Genomic DNA, 19,843 nt, shown 5'->3' on the forward strand with positions numbered 1-19,843 from the left:
GAAAACAGTCGTTTTTTATCAATTTAGAACCATTTTGCATACTTTCTTTCAGCAATACAATTGGAGGCGCTCAGTGGCCATTGACCAATGTCTACTACAGACCTCTAGGGAGTGGCCATTATGGCTAGTGGCCACTCATACTTTTGAAGCTGAGGCTTCCTACCTGTTATGTAATCCTGGACATGCTCTTAAAAACAAATAAAATAGTATTCTATAATGCCCTTTAGATTAACACCCAGATAATATTGTGCTCTTCTTGGATGCCTACCCACTCCTGTCCTGTTTTGATAAAGCCACGAGGACAGCAGGGCTCTCCTACTCACAAGGAATTGGTGGTCTATTCTGTAGGATGGGACCAGTAGAGGAAGGGGGATGACCATCCTTCCTCCGTGAATTTCATTTTTTTTTATAGTGAAACATTAAAAAAGTTATCCTATACTAAATATATAGACATGTCACCAAATAATTGATTTTAAAAAAACACACTATTTTGCAATAAAGATCTACGGTAGCCTAAACAGCACCATGTAGGGTGCACCATGGTGTAGCCGGAGGACAGCTAGCTTCCGTCCTCTTCTGTGTACATTGCCTTAAATAGAAAACCTAGGAGGCTCATGGTTCTCACCCCCTTCCATAGACGTACACAGTAATTAATAACAACTTCCGGAGGATGTCCTCCACCCTAATCAGAGCGCTTGCAGAAAGAACTGACATGTTGTCCACCCAATCAAAGGATCAGAGAATATATCTAGTACTGAAAGCATAAGCTAAAGCGAGCTAGTTGCACTGCAGTGCATAAAATGTGGTGAGTAGTTGACTATGAGAGAAAGACAATAATTGAACAGTTTTGAACGAATTTATTTCCTCAAAAATGAAGGTGAAGCAAGAGAGAGATATTTCGTAATTGTTTCTACTTTCACTTAATTAGCTAGGGATGCTATGTTAGCTATCTGGCCATGACTATCCAACACTGGAACTCTTTCAAGTCAAGGTAAGCTTTTGGTTTTACTAATTTATTGCCACCGGGGCCAGCCAGTGTAACTACCAAATTGCTTACTGACTGTACACTGTACTCCATGATTGTAGCAGGTTTAACTTACTAACACGTTAGTTCTATTAGCTATGACATTACTTTAGCTAATATGGTGACAATGATGTAGGCTGAGTGTAGCAGTTATGATAGGAAGGTTTGGCTTGGAAAGGTTCTTTCACTTGGTCACAGACAGCTGATGTGTTGTGCAAGGGAAGGGAAAAGTATGAGAGGTGGAAATCGCAGAGATGCGAGTAGGAATACAACAAGCTGTTTGTATGTGGCTGCTATGAAAGTGAACTGTGTTTATGTGTGATCAGGGGTATATTCATTCTGCCTATTCTGTTGAAAAACGTTTCTTAAAAGAAAGCAAATGGAACAAAGATAAACATACCTCATTTTGTCCAATAGAAACTCTTGTTTGCAACTATTGGACTAATGACTACACCCTAGATCAGCTAGACGCAGGCAAGAGTGTGCAAGGCAGTATTGAATGTGTCACTGTCTGTCCATGTGTCAGCTAAAAATAAAATATAGACCTGTGTGCACCTACGTTGTCAACTTTTCATAGGCTAGGTTGAAGCAACCTCATGATGGGTACAGGTCAAATTTGAGTATAATGTAGTAGCCTAAACCAAATCGATGTTACATTGAACTGGGGGAATGGAAAATGAATGACAGAACCATTATGTTGTAATACAAATAAGGCCATGCTCATGAAAATAATCGTCCTCCCTCATCTTAAAAACGACACCGACCGCCACTGGATGGGACTACGTCCAACTTTTATAGGAGTAGAGGTAATGTTTGCCTGGTTGATACGGAGCTGTAGGGAATCTCTCATGTCCTTAACTCGGGTCCCTGCTACATGTCTGAGCAAAGCTCGATTTCCCAGACTATCAGAACACCCCACAACACTGCTGATGGGAAGATGAATAGACTAATCCATTCCAAATTGATTTTTTTGTTCTAAACAGTGTGGTAATGAATTCACTTGTCCAAATGCCTTTACAATATTCCTGTGTGACTTCCTCCATCACTCAGTTAATTTATGGAATATCTACATAGGCGTACAGAGGCCCGTTATCAGCAACCATCACTCCTGTGTTCCAATGGCACGTTGTGTTAGCTAATCCAAGTTGATCATTTTAAAAGGCTAATTGATCATTAGAAAACCCTTTTGCAATTATGTTAGCACAGCTTAAAACTGTTGTGCTGATTTAAAGAAGCAATAAAACTGGCCTTTAGACTAATTGAGTATCTGGAGCATCAGCATTTGTGGGTTCGATTACAGGCTCAAAATGGCCAGAAACAAACACCTTTCTTCTGAAACGCATCAGTCTATTCTTGTTCTGAGAAATGAAGGATATTCCATGCAAGAAATTGCCAAGAAACTGAAGATCTCATACAACGCTGTGTACTACTCCCTTCACAGAACAGCTCAAACTGGCTCTAACCAGAATAGAAAGAGTGGGAGGCCCCGGTGCACAACTTAGCAAGAGGACAAGTACATTAGTGTCTAGTTTGAGAAACAGATGCCTCACAAGTCCTCAACTGGCAGCTTCGTTAAATAGTACCTGCAAAACACCAGTCTCAACGTCACAACAGTGAAGAGGCAACTCCGGGACGCTGGACTTCCAGGCAGAGTTGCAAAGAAAAAGCCATGTCTCAGACTGGCCAATAAAAATAAAATATTAAGATGGGCAAAAGAACACAGACACTGAACAGAAGAATTCTGCCTAGAAGGCCAGCATCCCGGAGTTGCCTCTTCACTGTTGTGGCGTTGAGACTGGTGTTTTGCGGGTACTATTTAACGAAGCTGCCAGTTGAGGACTTGTGAGTCGTCTGTTTCTCAAACTAGAAAAGCTGAAATAAATCATTCTCTCTTCTATTATTCTGACATTTCACATTCTTAAAATGAAGTGGCCATCGTAACTGACCTAAGACAGGGACTTTTTACTAGGATTAAATGTCAGGAATTGTGAAAAACTGAGTTTTAATGTATTTGGCTAAGGTGTATGTAAACTTCAACTGCATCTGGGATGATGCCAGCTCACTCCACACCAGTTTTTCCCATCTGAGCTGGGGTCAAAACTAGGCTACATGTCGCTCCATCTACCATTGATTGTTTACATTATACTCTGCCCTTCCTATAAGCCATAGTGAAAGTAGAGGACTTTCTTAGTGTGCCTGACCAATGGCAAGCATGGGCAGGCACACTAAGATAGAGGGTTTCTGGCATAAGAGGCACTCTACTGTGAACAGATGTCTGGTAAATTATACCTAATCATAAAGTGCAGACAGAGAGAAAGTAGCTACACTCAACCTAACCTGCCAATGGTAAGACTGCAAATGAGGCAGAGTAGATGAGTGCCTGTTTACAAGAAAGAAAACTAAATGGGGGGAAAACGGCTCCGACAGGCAGGCAACCTGTGGCTCTGGATATGTCTTAATTGCCATCTGGGGTTCACAATCATGACAAATCGATATAAAACCACATTGCAAATTGTTTTACTACTAGCAGCATGTACTGTTTATAAATGGTCTTTGCTTTGAACTGTCCTATATGAAAGCAACTCATAATTCTCTCATAGTGATGATTGGATCTCACTTGCCGTTCTTGCTTATCCCCATGGGTAGAATTGTGATGATTATGGAATTTTGGGTAACGATAAATTGTCATACATTAATTACGTCCATTTGCAAGTCATGTTTGTGGAAAAATGTTTTGACCTTGTAATGCATCTTTTTTTAAATGATATATATGAACTACACTCCTCTCCGTATGCATTTGGACAGTGAAGCTAAAATGGTAAATTTGGCTCTATACTCCTGCATTTTGGATTTGACAAACGTTTCATGAGGCGACAGTAGAGAATATCAAAAATAGGGGAGAGTTGTATTATTATTAAAAAAATGAAAATAAATTGGGCACAGGGGAGGGTAGTGCTATTTTCACTGGTTTACATTCATCCTTTTGGAAGTTTTACTATACAATTTCTTCCATCCTAGCCAAATGTCTGTCTAGATCTGCAATAGGCTAACTACTAGCAATCATACCACACAAAAGTCCTTCAAAGCTGCACCAATTTTCTATATAAATTCACAATAACAAGGAGGAATAGCAGATAGGCAGCGGAGAGACCAGGTGCGTCATTGCGCATTGAAAGAACATTGAAGGCAAGAGAGACGAAGCTCGAAGAGCTTCCCTATTGATCTTGTTTAGGGACAATACAATGACCCTAGACTACAATACCACAATGCAATGAAGAATTAAGTCAACTTCTATTGCACTTTTAATTACAAAAAAAAAGTACAATCTCAAAGCTCTTGAAAAAGCAAAACAAACAAGAATAAAATACAGATTTGATAGAGTAGCTCTGGATTACGATTCTTTGTTAGTTTAAAGTGGAGTGTTTCAAGACTCAAACAGATGGCGCGACAGTCAAGAAGGAACCACATAGGATGAGCACAGTTCACTCTCCACTGAAGGTGTCTCATCGGCGTCTCGCCATCCTGGTGGTGTGACAGACTTCTCCGTAACCGTAGAATCTCTGGTCTTGTAGAACGAGATGAAGTTTGTTTTTGAGCTCTCTCTCTCTCACTCAGGATAATTGTGACAGCTGCTCATACCTTCAGATGATAACCTCCTGAGCAATCAAATTGTCACTTCCAGCTCACCATGCATTGCAGTCCTCTTTATTGGGTTAGGAGACCGTCAAACCAAAAAATAAATAGTCTGGTGTATTCAAATCAAAATACATGAGTTAGCATTGCTACCGTAGCCTGGCAGAATTGCTAGCTAGCCATCTTTAGAAATATGATTTTCCATGAATTCATAGGCAGGAAACAAATAGACGCAATCCAGACCTTATCTGTACACATTTGGCTGTTCAAAAATACAAAATAAAATAAGAAAAAAGTAAGGAGTGTCAAACAAAAAAAACAGAAGAAAATATTTAAATGTACAGGAGCCCTCTGCCTAGGTGACCTCACAGCGCCACGGAACTTCAATTGTATTGTTGTTTTTAAGTGGGTCCAAAATTCTACTCTACGCTGTAAAACTGCAGTGAATATGTCATTTGAATTACTGACCGAAAGCCCTGTGACTTGAATGTTTCATTCTGTTTGGATAAGTTGTGGGTCTACACTCAAAAGTTTGAAAGGTCTAGAAAAGCACAGTAGCAGGCCAGTCTGGCTGTATTTTGAGATGAGCCGTAACAGACGGCACATCATTCTCCCAAGTTGTCCCATAATAATGTGACCACATATGCGCCCAGCTATTCAGGAAATGTATTTACTTCCTATTGGGTTAAACAAAGCTGTAAACGAATCCAACAAGTTTGCAAAGTCACAAGCTTGATGGAGTCATTATGTACAAGGACTGTGGGACCAAATACTGAACTTTGACTACTTTAATACACTAAGTGATTTTATCATATATGTATGACTTCTTCAAATGGGGGGACTGGATACATAAAGTGCTTACACTTCTAAATGGTAAAAATACACATTCTGTGTCACCTAATATGAAACATTTGATGTTAAATCTAAAATGTATAGAGCCAAATTTAAACTGTAGCTTCACTGTCCAAAAACATACGGAGGGAAGTGTTCCTGATGAATACAACACAGCTTTGGTGACACCCAGTCTGACAAACTAATGTTCGTAACTGACTTGCCTAGTTAAATAAAAGGTTACACACACACACACACAGCAAAAAGTTATTTTGTTGGCATTTACACATGTCCCCATTACCAGTAAAACATAATCAAAACCTCTCGTTCACTTACTTGCCATGCTGTTTTGTTAATTTGTTCCATCGTTTCATTCTCAACCAGGAATTTATCATGCATGTCAAGCAGTGGAGTACCAGCTCTGTCTGTCCGTGGCCTCTCTTCCAAGGTGCGCACAGTCACTGTGTCCGTTTCCATCTTGTCCAGCTGTGTCTAACATTTCAGGTAAACCCTGTTTCTTGTCTGCATCAAAGTAGCAGTCCTTGTACCTAGCCTCGAGCATGGTGGCGACACAGTGAAGAGGCTCAGAGAGAATGCCACCGAATCGCTTGTTCACAGCCTCAAGTACTTTTGCAAGTTAACCCCACGGTCGGTGTGGGCAGTTTTGTTGAGCAGGCATTTCAATGCCATGATAGAGGATATCATGTCTGCTGCAGACACAGTTGATTATCTTATTTCTCCAGTCAGTTGGAGCTAGGAGTGTGTTCATGTTTCCAAGTTTCAAACATGTTCTCAAATGCCATCGAAATGGCAGCAGCGGTATGAGAACCAGCACACTCTTGAGCATGCAATGCGGCTTTCCTCAGTACAAAATCCTCATCGACCCACTGTGCTGTCAGACTCAGCATAATTGCGGGGCTGACATCGTTGGTCCAAATGTCAATTGTGACGCCCATAGCAAGTAGCATAAGTAAATCCATTATCTTGGCGTTAACAGATTTTGCCTTTGAGTTGTGTCGCTGAAATTTTATAACTCCTTCAAATGACTGCTGGACTTGAACTTGTTTAGTTGTTGGAAGTGCGCTTAGTATTTTTCTGCTTTTGTTCTGTGTAGCGCTGTATTTTTCCTGGCATCATTACCTGTCATCTACTTACGTTATATTTAAACGTACGTCAGCTTTGACACCAGTTTTGCACATCGGTGTTAAACTACACATCGGGCCGATGCTGGCATTTTTAACAAATATCGTCCGATTCCGATATGCTCACCGATATATCGTGCATCCCTACCTTCAACCCTGAATAGAGACCACACACCAACTCCACTGAACAGCAGGCTAGTTATTGCTTTTCAATGCTTGCTGTTAGCCACTGATTCCTTCTAAACCACTCATTGGTGAATTTGCGATTTCCAACTTGTGTAATGTTTATGTCCAATGGCCGACGAGCGTAGATATGTTTTATCTATAATTTATCTTCATTATTTCTCTTCATATGACAAGGATTAAAAAGGATTTACCAGTAGATTGTCAACTTTATTCATGATGATGACTGCTAGCTAAGATTTTGAAAGTATGATGTTCAGTCCAATCAAAGCTACTGTAGATATAACGTGATTTGACGTAATTTCATCTGTGGCCAATGACCTTGAGCCTTCTTGGATGGGCAGTTCTAATGTAACGCTATGGCAGCACCAAAGGGGCTTGAATTTGAGCTCTACCCTTAGATTTGCCAGTGACGTAGTGTCCCCATGAGTGACAGAACACTGAGCCAATCATGGCGCAACTAGAGAACATTGCCAACCCCTACGCTCCGTATTTTCCGCTGGCTGCCCCACCACCACAGAAAGCCCTGAGCTAGGCTGAAACACCTGCATTTTGGAGTTGCCTTACTCAAGAAAGCAACAACAAAAAAAAAAGAGAGACCATGTTTGTATGCGGATTTATTAACTAAGTAATTATTTATTTATTTTACATTGTTTGCAAACTGATATGTGACACGTATTAATGACAATGCCTGCTGACTGCAGGAATGTCCACCAGAGCTGCTACCAGATAATTGAATGTTCAATTCTCTACCACATACCGCCTCCAACGTCATTTTAGAGAATTTGGTAGTATGTCCAACCGGACTAACAATCACAGACCATGCATAACCAACCCAGCCCCTTCACATCCGGCTACGTCACCTGCGGAATCGTCTGAGACCAGCCACCTGGACAGCTGATGAAACTGAGGAGTATTTCGGTCTGTAATGAAGCCCTTTTGTGGGGAAAAACTAATTCTGATTGGCTGTGCTTGGCTTGGCTCCCCAGTAGGTGGGCCTATGCCCTGCAGGCCCACCCACGGCTGCTCAGTCATGTGAAATCCATAGATAAGGGCCTAATGAATTTATTTCAATGGACTGATTTCCTTGTATAAACTGTAACTCAGTAAACATGTGGAAAAACTTTGTTCAGTATAGTATACCAGTCAACTGTCTATCCTGCCCTCCATCCATAGTGACAGTTGGATCGTTTGTCCAGATCTGCAATGTGTTAACTAGCAATCATACCATGCATAAAATTATTCAAATCTGCACCAATTTTCTATATAAAATCCACAAGAGAGAAATAGCTGATAGGCAGGACCAGGTCCGTCATTACACATGATAGAAGAGTGCAGAGACACAGCTCAAAAAGCTCCCTTATTGATCTTGTTAAGGGACAATACAATTATCCCACAACACCACAATCCAATGAATAATTGCATTATTGTTTTCAAGTGAGCATAATTCTACTCTAGGCTGTAATATGCAGTGAAAATGTAACTTGAATAATAGAGCAAAAGCCCTGTTATTTAAATGTTTCATTCCATTTGGATCAGTTGTGGGTCCACTCTCGATAGATTATAGAAAGGCACAGTGGCAAACCAGTCTGGTTCTATTTTTACTTCTAATACTGATGAGCTGTCTGTTGCCGATCATCATTCTCCCAAGTCATGACCACATAGGCCTACGTCAAGGTTACCCAAACTCGGTTCTCCGAACCCCAAGGAGTGCACCTTTTGGTTATTGCCCTAGCACTACACAGCTGATTCAAATAATAAATTAATCAACAAGCTTTGATCATTTGAATCAGCTGTGTAGTGTTAGGGAAAAAAAACAAAAAAAACGTGCACCCCTTGGGGTCCCGAGAACCGAGTTTGGGAAACAACGGATTATATGCACCCAGCAGGCCCAGTTATTCAGGAAAGTTTAACACGCGTTCTGCTTTCTAATCCGAGGGGCTATTCGTCAACCGGGAACCTAATACTTCAATACTTTTTCAAATGTATTATCTTTTACACCGAGTTTACTAAACATTAGGAACACTTCCTCTTTCCATGACCAGGTGAAAGCTATGATCCCTTATTGATGCCACCTGTTAAATCCACTTCAATCAGTGTAGATGAAGGGGGGGGAGACCGGTTAAAGCCTTGAGACAATTGAAACATTCAGAGGGTGAATGGGCAAGCAAGACAAAGGATTGAAGTGCCTTTGAACGGGGAATGGTAGTGGGTACCAGGCGCACCGGTTTGAGTGTGTCAATAACTGCAACGCTGCTGGGTTTTTCACCCTCAACAGTTTTCCGTGTGTATCAAGAATGGTCCACCATCCAAAGGACATCAAGCCAACTTGACACAACGGTGGGCCAGCATCCCTGTGGAACGCTTTCGACACCTTGTAAAGTCCATGCCCAGACAGAATGAAGCTGTTCTGAGGGCAAACGGAGGTGCAACTCAATATTAAGGTGTTCCTAATGTTTAGTACACTCAGTGTACGTGTGGCATAAACTAGCCAATGTTTTAATCTGATTACGCTACCTGCACACGTTCATCCACACTAATAATTACAGCATCCAAACTGCGCTAAATCCATTCCACTAAAGGATAGAAATCTGTTACAAAACACGCAAAAGTTGAATGACATTCGGAGATTGTCAAACCAAGCCTTCGATCGATCCTGTTTCAAGTTAATGTCACATGCACAAGTACAGTGAAATGCCTTTCTTGCAAGCACTATACCCAACAACGCAGCAACGTAAATACTAAAAATAACAAAGTAGGAAGGATTGGATGCATTTTCGGTTTGTCGAGACTAACACCTCAATTAAATTGAGATTGTCAAAACTGATGATGAACGCTCAAAATTACTAAATCGGTATGCATTTACGCGTTGTTTATTGGTTGTGTGTGGTGCATTGGCACATAAATCTGTTGGTGGAAAATGATTTGCATTTGTTTTCTGAGTATAGCATCCAAATGTTGAACATCTGATTTCCAGAATTTTTGTCTGCAGCCGGCTCTGATCGTAGCGCAATGAAAACAGGCAGGGTGAGCTCGTCCGTGGTGGTCCGCGAACCCTCAACCTTCTGGCCCGGTAGACCTGCATGGCATCAACTGTACCACAAAAAAAAAAAAAAAACACTGAAGTGGTAAAATCGATATCCTAGTTTATAAACACAGAGTTGCTACAGTTATTGTTATTTATGGAGGTAATATAATTGTTTTGGTTAATTTTATGAGACGGGAGGGTGTTAAATGTTTATTTTCAGGGGAGGGTCATGTGAAAATATTTTTAAAGGTTGCGGAGGAGGGTGCATTTTTGACACCTCGAGTTGGACCAGCAATGTAAAGAGGCTCTTATCATGATTTTACATTAAATCTACCTATTTAATACATTTTAAAAAATCATCATAGTACTTGCAGAGAACGTTTTTAAATAATACAACAAATGTAAAAGGTAATACAATTTGTGTTTGGTTCAGTTTAGAAAGATGGAACAAATTCAGTCTCAGCGAAATAAATTAATTTCAAGAGTAGAGTAAATTAGGTTTATGACATAGTAGCCTACAGGTTGGCCAAGTCATATGAATTGAGCAAATACATGAACTTCTATCACGTTGATTCAAAAATAAACCAAGCGCTTTAGACTGATCTTTTGACATTAGCTATTTTTCATATGGTTAGTGTAATTATTTTACTTAATGTTCAGGATACAAAATGTGGTAACAAAAAGATGTATGCAAACTATATTATACATGAACTGCGGACATCATGTGATTGAGTCCACTCAAACTGTCAGGCTGTTGCCTACATTTCAAGTCCAACTGCAACACAGGACACAGAAAAGCAGCCTACAATTACCGCCTAAACAAGTTATCACGAAACACATGATACATGCAGTGGTCGCACAAAGTTTGTCTTATAGCCTACCTGTGCTCAGCTGTGCAACGGATATAAATATCAACGCCGCTTCAACCGTGTTGAGCCTGGGATGAGTCATGGCCGGAGCCACATCTGCTTGGTTCGCGGACGCCCTGTCTATACCATGTTTCTAGAGAAAATCATGACTTTCGTGTTTAAATCCGTCGCGTACACACTTCGCATTGCTCCACTGTAAATAAGCAGTGAGAGAGCTGAATAAGCAGGCAGATTTGCTCCGCCTCTGTCGACTCGGAATTTAAAAGGATTAACGCTCCCCAGCTAGCACATTAAAAGTTCTGGGGACGTCTGTTTTTGGTTTCACATTGGTTGTGGGAAGTAAGCCACATAGATTTCCAGACCCGCAACACGAATTGTTTTGCAAACAGAAGTGAACATTTTGCCTGTTCTGGGAATGTTCATTTTTAGGTTACAGGGAGGTTCTGAGAACATTTTACTCTGGTTCCCTGAAAAAATTCCTGGGAGGTTTTTATCAACTCTCTGAGAATGGAAATCATAGTTTTTAAAACCAGTTGAACTGACAACAACTGACAGTTTCTCTATGGCTTTAGTCATCAATCTAGCAAGAGGGCAATATTTTCTTAATTTAGTAGTGTTGTCCCCGCCCCCAGAAAGCTGTGACCTTTGGTTTTCACCTGGAATTGTTTATTTATGTCTGAGGAAAAAAACAATTGAACCGATATGATCTAATACACAATAAAAGTATAATAAAAAATATACAAATATGATATGATAAATAAAACTAATTGTGAATGAATAAGCCTTTTCATACTTTATATGTCCATATATAGTTCTGTTTTTCTACCTAAAATATTTCACCTTCTTTATTACTTTAACAAACATCATGACGCTGGTGATAGTCAAAATATGTAACATTTGTGAACATCTAAATCACCAACAGGTGTCCCTCCTATGAACAAGGGGAGAAGGGTTATCTACAGAGCTCAATGTGTCTGCCTCCAACGTAAAACAAATGTTTGACTTCCACACAAAATTACTTCTTCTTCTTACTTATTTTAGGTTTAAGGAAGTGCGTAGGTCGCATATTTCTTGCCAAATTCAAAAGCAATATAAAAGCATATAAATAGGCCTGTCTGGATTTGATTAGAGCTTTGATCGAAAATGCAAGCCTGATACTACCTGAGCCTGATGAGCCATACATTAAATACATTTTATGAGCCCTACATTAAATTAAATAAAATGTTATTTGTCACATGCGCCGAATACAACAGCCTAGCCACTCTACCATAAAGGCCTGCTTTGGAATCACCAAGACTCTTCCTAGAGCTGGCGACCCAGCCAAACTGAGCAATCAGGGGAGAAGGGCCTTGGTCAGGGAGGTGATGAAGAACCCGATCGTCACTCTGACAGAGCTCCAGAGTTCTTCTGTAGAGATGGGAGAACCTTCCAGAAGGACAACCATCTTTGCAGCACTCCACCAATAAGGCTTTTATGAGAGAGTGGCTAGACGAAAGCCATTCCTCAGTAAAAGGCACAGGACAGCCCGCTCGGAGTTTGCCAAAAGGCACCTAAAGACTCTCAGACCATGAAAAACAAGATTCCCTGGTCTGATGAAACTAAGATTGGGACAAGTCTCTTAATGTCCTTGAGTGGCCCAGCCAGAGCCTGGACTTGACCCGATCGAACATCTCTGAAGAGACCTGAAAACAGCTGTGCAGCGAAGCTCCCCATCCAACCTGACAGAGCTTGAAAGGATCTGCAGAGATTAATGGGAAAAACTTGTAGCGTCATACCCAAGAAGACTCGAGGCTGTAATCGGTGCCAATAGTGCCTCAACAAAGTACTGAGTAAAGGGTCTGAATACTTATGTAACTGTGATATTTCAGCTTCATTTGTATTTTTTTTTTGCTCAAATTTCTAATAATCTGTTTTTGCTTTGTCATTATGGGTACTTGTGTGTAGATTGATGAGGGGAAAAACGGATTTAATCAATTTTAGAATAAGGCTGTAAGGTAACAAAATGTGAAAAAAGTCAAGGGGTCTGAATACTTTCCGAATGCACTGTGTCGATCTAGAACAGGATGATCTATTTTGGATGCAATTTGATTTAAAGCAACGATATTCGAGTGATAGGCTGTTCTAAAACTCTGGAGCGGCAATAATAAAAACAAAACATCTTTACAATTAAAAAATGAGGTGACCCTCAAAAGCCAGATGGAGAAAATTAGACAGTTATTTGGTCTTTATATTACTGCAGCATACACTATCCTGGAGCAAATGCAGACCTGCCTGTCACAAGAAAAAAAGTAACCATGATGAGATGAAAGGTCTACAACATGCATTGTGAACTGCACTCCATACTGAGATGGGCTGTCTGTCCCCGCCCTGAGCATTGATGATTCATCATGCAGAGGCTGTAGAGAAGCCAGATTTAGACATTTTATATAATTTAACCGTTCCATTTCACGGCATGCTGTTCATATAAATTATATATCAGTTATTTATCCCAGGAAAAGGGGGAAGTTTTGTGTGGTAAATACCGGTAAATCGCACACACCTGAACACGCTTAACAAAATAAAGGAGAGACAGAGTTTAAATAACATTCTTAGAGCGTTTTCTGAACTTTACTTGTATGGTAGGAAATGTACCTTGCTGACACACCCTAAGATTCTTGGTCCTAAGACAGGTGTCCCAACACTTGCAGCAGCTAGAAGGCAGTGATGGTCTTTGATTTGAGCAGCTTGCACACATGAGATACAGTACAAACCATCAGAGCAGCATGGCAATCCAGATGTGTTGTCCAGACTCCCCCTGAGTGATTGTAGGGGTCCTAACCCAAATCCACTGTGTAGAGTGTCATTTATAGATGACTTGCCAATCACTGCTAAAGATATAGCACTTGAAACTGAGAAAGATCCTGTATTGACAATAGTTACGCATTTATGTCAAAAGAAAGTTGGGATGACTCTGTCCTTTGGGGTTACAGGGTGTGGATTCCACAAAGCAAGCAAAGCAGACTACTGGCAGAACTACATGAGAGTCATTGGGGTATAGTTAAGATGAACTCCTCAGCTAGAAGTCTTCACCTCGGGCCGTATTGCTTAATTATACTGCAAAATTACTGCAATAAAAAAACGGTGTTATTTTGGACACAGTATTTGCAGCATACTTCAGTTATACTGCACTCTAATTGCAGTTTTACTGCAGTGGACTCCAGTTATACTGCACTCTGACTGCAATCTTTTTTCGTAAGGGATAAGGTCACCGGCAATCTGATTATAATAAACCAACTAACATTCATAGTTTATTGATTATAATAAACCAATTAACGTTCATAGTTTATTTACATATTCCCTCCAAGTTTTGGTGCTGGTCCCGCCCAAAAGCAAGATCGATTGTGCAGTATGGCTGCATTAGCACTGTATTCCATCCAAACAATCACTTCATCTGATTTGTTTTCATAATCAACTGTCAGAGTTCAGTTGAACCTCCTGCACAGCACACTTTGCATCTGACTACGTTGCAAATCAGACTAGGCATACATGTGGATTTCCCAGCAGCTCCATCAAGCATCGCCTAGATCTTGAAATCATCAGCAGCAGCAACCATTCATCAAGTGTCCAGATAGTTATTTTCCTATTATAAGTAAAGGACATGCTATTCATGGGTTGCATGCTTCGTCACTATATCGTTTTGAAAATCCCTTTTTCCACCACCATTTTCGTATTTTCGGACAATTTAGCCTGAATGGAGGATGCTTTCTGTACATGCCGGTCCATGGCGGACACAAGTGTATTACCGGGAATGCATATCAATCTTAGACAATAGTGCAGATCTAGCGCCCCACTATCGGCTGCTTAGGCTACTGATATATGATCCACCCAAAAATGTAAAGCCTTCTGGCTGCTAAATGCAAGAATGAATGTATACCCCTTATGATATATCATATGACCTATAAAAGCCCTGGCTGGAGGTCTAGCTGGTTTGACTTTACTACAGGCATACAGTGACAAGAAAAAGTATGTGGAGCCTTTGGAATTACCTGGATTTCTGCATATATTGGTCATACAATTTGATCTGATCTTCATCTAAGTCTCAACTATAGGCAAACACAGTGTGCTTAAACTAATAACACACAATTACTATATTTTTCTTGTCTATATTGAATACATAATTTATGGAAAAAGTATGTGAACCCCTAGGCTAATAACTTCTCCAAAAGCTAATTGGAGTCAGGAGTTAGCTAACCTGGAGTCCAATCAATCAGACGAGATTGGAGATGTTGGTTAGAGCTGCCCTGACCTATAAAAGACACTCACAAATATGAGTTTGCTATTCACAAGCAGCATTGCCTGATGTGAACCATGCTTCAAACAAAAGAGATCTCAGAAGACCAAAGATTAAGAATTGTTGACTTGCATAAAGCTGGAAAGATTTACAAAAGTATCTCTAAAAGCCTTGATGTTCATCAGTCCACGGTAAGACAAACTGTCTATGAATGGAGAAAGTTCGGCACTGTCGCTACTCTCCCTAGGAGTGGCCGTCCTGCAAAGATATTACTGCAAGAGCACAGCACAGAATGCTCAATGACGTTAAGAAGAATCCTAGTGTCAGCTAAAGACTTACAGAAATCTCTGGAACATCTCCGTTGACGAGTCTACGATACGTAAAACACCAAACAAGAATGGTATTCATGGGAGGACACCACAGAAGAAGCCACTGCTGTCAAAAAAACATAGCTGCTCGTCTGAAGTTCGCAAAAGAGCAACTAGATGTTTACAGCGCTACTGGCAAAATATTCTGTGGACAGATTAAACTAAAGTTGAGTTATTTTGTAGGAACACACAACACTATGTGTGGAGAAAAATAGGCACAGCACAGCAACATCAAAATCTCATCCCAACTGTAAAGTATGGTGGAGGGAGCATCGTGGTTTGGAGCTGCCTTGCTGCTCCAAACCATCAGGGCCTGGACAGCTTGCTATCAGATGGAAAAATGAATTCCCAAGTTCATCAATACATTTTGCATGAGAATGTAAGGCTATCTGTCTGCCAATTGAATCTCAACAGTTCGATGATGCAACAGGACAACGACCCAAAACACAGAAGTAAATCAACAACGAAATGGCTTCAACAGAAGAAAATACGCCTTCTGGAGTGGCCCAGTCAGTCCTGTCCTCAACCTGATTGAGATGCTGTGGCATGTCCTCAAGAGAGCAGTTCACAACAGACATCACAATAATATTGCTGAACTGAAACAGTTGTGTAAAGAGGAATGGTCCAAAATTCCTCCTGACAGTTGTGCAGGTCTGATTCACAGCTACAGAAAACATTTGGTTGAAGTTATTGCTGCCAAAGGATGGTCAACCAGTTGTTAAATCCAAGGGTTCATGCTTTTTGGACCCTGCACTGTGAATGTTTACATGGTGTGTTCAGTAAATACATGAAAATGTAAAATTGTTTGCGTGTTATTAGTTTAAGCAGCAGAAATCCAAGTAATTTCAAAGGGTTCACATGCTTTTTCTTGCCACTGTACATGATCATATCATGGACTTCTTGGAGGAAGATGCTTTTGATGAGGAGATACTTGGTGAAGACTAGGACGAAAAGTATGAGACACACACACAAACAGGACAGACAGGCGAACATCTACTAGCAGAGAAGCAGCTGAACTGGTTCCCCCTCTAACCTTCCTAGGTCGATGCTGGTGGACCAAGCTGGTGTGCAAGTCGCAGAAATGTTATAGCTGGGCCTCCCGGGTGGCGCAGTGGTTAAGGGCGGTGTACTGCAGCGCCAGCTGTGCCACCAGAGACTCTGGGTTTGCGCCCAGACTCTGTCGTATCCGGCCACGACCGGGAGGTCCGTGGGGCGACGCACAATTGGCCTAGCGTCGTCCGGGTTATGGAGGGTTTGGCCGGTAGGGAAATCCTTGTCTCATCGCGCACCAGTGACTCCTGTGGCGGACCGCGCGCTAACCAAGGTTGCCAGGTGCACGGTGTTTCCTCTGACACATTGGTGCGGCTGGCTTCCGGGTTGGATGGCGCTGTGTGAGAGAGGCAGTGCGGCTTGGTTGGGTTGTGTATCGGAGGCCGCATGACTTTCAACCTTCGTCTCTCCCGAGCCCGTACGGGAGTTGTAGCGATGAGACAAGATAGTAGCTACTAAACAATTGGATACCACGAAATTGGGAAGAAAAAGGGGTAAAAAAATATATTTAAAAAAAAGAATTATAGCCTGGTCCCAGATCTGTTTATGCTGTCTTGCTAACTCCTCATGTATGATAGTTGTCATGCCACGTTGGCTTGGCTATACATAGGAGTTTGATATATAGCACAAACAGATCAAAGACCAAGCTAGCATTTGGCTGATTGTCAGAACAGAAAGTAACTACTCTAGAAATTGTTGGCTTTGTTACAGGAAAGATAAGATAATTACTTTTTTTGTGTGGCACCTGAATGCAAGGGCAAGCAGTAGTGTATGATATTATAGTTATGTAACTTGTACATTGTTTTCAGGTTTTAATTAGAAAATGTATTCCCCTATCCTTATTCTTTCAATAAAGTTCTTTAATATATTACATGAAAGAGTCTATGCTTTCTGTGATTTTGTTTTGGTGCAGATATGCGTTTAATTTACTAGCTGGATAAGAGAGAGTCTGATCACGGAATATTTCGTAGAATTGTAGAAAAGTACCATCAGTCACAAAAACAGGATCAGAATGGAAATACCTTTTATTGAGAACGAGTTATACCTTCCAGAGCTTGAGTTGTAAAACAATAACTTGAAAAGACATACATGCCATGATTTTTACTTTCATTATAACCTTGTTTGCAATCTGAGACAGTTTTATTTATAGGTTTTATTTATACAAATACATGTGCCACAACAGAGCACTTTGACAGTTTACAATAAAGAAAACAATTGCAGTGCATCTGTTTTATGGTCTTATGTAAATAATTGACAAGAGAATTTACGAAGAATGACAACCTTTCAATAGAGTCTGATTTCTTTATTGACCTAAGAATGTTTACTCATTAAAAAAAATTGAATGTTAACTCCAGTGTCATCAAAGTCTATTTTGCAAAGTGATGAAATAGACTTAGATACTGAAGATTATACCATGGGCCATTGCATCTCAGAGGCCTAACACAGCAAGTAATACCAAGCATACTTAGTATTGTTTATTAGTATTGCCTCAGACGCAGAGGCCTATAGCCCTGTAGATAATCATGTCATTCTGCAATGAATAGACGGCCAGGACGGTCCACCAGATAAACAGGCTGTTCTGGTCCTGCATCTTCTTGTGACCTATTGAACACAGTACAATAATGATATAGCAAATTAAGATGCATTATGTATGCCTTTTGTTTTGATGACAAAACAAAGTAGCCTACACACCTGTGGAACTTTGTCGCTTTCAGGGTCCGACTCCAGCTCCAACTGACAGGCCTTTGTTTTGTTTTTTAAGGGGTAAGGCCAAATCAAATGTAATTTGTTGTATGCTTTGTAAAAACACAGGGTGTAGACTAACAGTGAAATTATTACTTATGGGCCCTTCCCAACAATACAGAGAGAATGAAAAGGCAATCAGTCTGTGTATGTAAATATCTCATTTCATTTTACATTTAGTTTCCTAATGCCTACACAATGCAATTGAGCATTTCAGTGGCCCAAGGGAGCTAAAGCAAGATAAATTGACAAATATGAGTATTATAAAAATAAATACACAGTGACTTAGACAAAGTGACAATTTTAAAATGACATTTAAAAGACTGCATGGGGGCTTTAATATTCTCTGAACAATGAGAACATGACTTTAAATACAACCATGAGGAAACATTATGCTGAAGTACTGAAATTCCCCACAAAAGAACATTAATGTTCTCTGAACTATTTGAGAACATTCCCAATGTCAAACCAGTTGGAGAATGTTCCTAGAACCTTACCAACATTTAAATGAAATGTAACCACTTTTGAACTTTTAGGAAACATTCTGTTAAAGTAATGAAATCCCAAGAAAATAACGTTTTTGTCAAGTTCCTTAAAATGTGCTGCTGATAATGTTCCAAAGCCAAGCAACTACCCTGCACAATTCCCAGAAAGTTATATGCAAAATAACCATAGGACAACCACGCTCTCACCAAGCCCTAAAAAACATATGGTTCTCAGAACATTATGTGCTTGCTGGGTCTAGCCCACTGATAAAGACAAGTGAATGAGAGAGCGCTGAATATCTTTGTCTGTTTAATCCATTTAAATTGTGGAGCACACACTTGTCTTGTGAAAACTGCAGCCTACATTCAATAAATTTTCCATTTATAAAATTGTCCTGTGCTTGGGTTCTCAAAACATCATAGCAGTAAAAATAAACATAGTTTGTGAGGTATGATGACTCACCTCTGCATCTGGCACCACAATCAACTGAATTCTCATTTACCTATGTAGGCATATCAGAAGACAATATCACCATGATCCAGTAAAGCAATATTGTCACCAGAATCAACACCCTTAACACACACAACACAATTGTTTTAATGAAACTGATGAAAAGCCATGGTGAATGCTATCTGCAAATTCCGGTGAAATACTGTTCCTACTGTTTCAAATGTGTAGGGATTCACCTTGCAGCTGTACAATCAAAGCCATTACACCAAGGTGCCTGACTGAGCCCCTAAGGGAAATCGCAAGTGATTTACTTCATCCTCTGTGTTTAACTTGGCGCCAAACTACATGGTACAATAGCCAGGACACTGCACTAGCACCATATGCTGTATGCACCCTGTGTGCTGTCTGTTCTACGGTACCTCAAGCCCAGACATACCTCCTGGTCAGGTCACGTGGTCAGGGAAAAACTCTAAGCCCCATCGATGGCCTCTTGGCAACACCATCCCAGTTATGAAACCAATGTGGTACATTTTGAAAAACTGTTTCGAAAAGCCCCTGCACTTCTCTGATCAACAGTCCCTCAACCCCTGACATGTCTCTGGTGTAGTCTGGGACTCTGTCCTCCATATCAGGTCCCTAATGTAGATCTAAGTGCTGTAACTTTCAGAATGTAGAGGTCAGCCAACTGGGCAACAGAATAAGGTTAAGGCTATTCCATATACAGACCAAGTCCAACAACCACTCGAGAGTACCGTACTATTTACTG

The 19,843-nt window shown here is 40.6% G+C and overlaps 1 protein-coding gene across 4 annotated transcripts in view; it reads right to left on the reverse strand.

Moving 5' to 3' along the window:
* Window positions 1–10,931, reverse strand: part of LOC139397182 (activin receptor type-1C-like) — a 28,002-nt gene extending 17,071 nt beyond the window's left edge. For 3 of the 4 annotated variants that reach the window (XM_071144076.1, XM_071144055.1, XM_071144063.1), the window contains exon 1: window positions 10,723–10,931. In XM_071144076.1, the coding sequence (XP_071000177.1) occupies window positions 10,723–10,792 (70 nt within the window). In that variant the 5' untranslated portion in view covers window positions 10,793–10,931. Of the gene's footprint in view, window positions 1–5,824; window positions 5,883–10,722 lie in introns of those variants that run through there. The other variant, XM_071144069.1, reaches the window with a different exon arrangement.
* Between the last annotated feature and the right edge of the window lie 8,912 nt (window positions 10,932–19,843).

Source organism: Oncorhynchus clarkii, chromosome 3 (genome assembly GCF_045791955.1).
Source record: "Oncorhynchus clarkii lewisi isolate Uvic-CL-2024 chromosome 3, UVic_Ocla_1.0, whole genome shotgun sequence".
NCBI classification, from domain to species: Eukaryota; Metazoa; Chordata; class Actinopteri; order Salmoniformes; family Salmonidae; genus Oncorhynchus; species Oncorhynchus clarkii.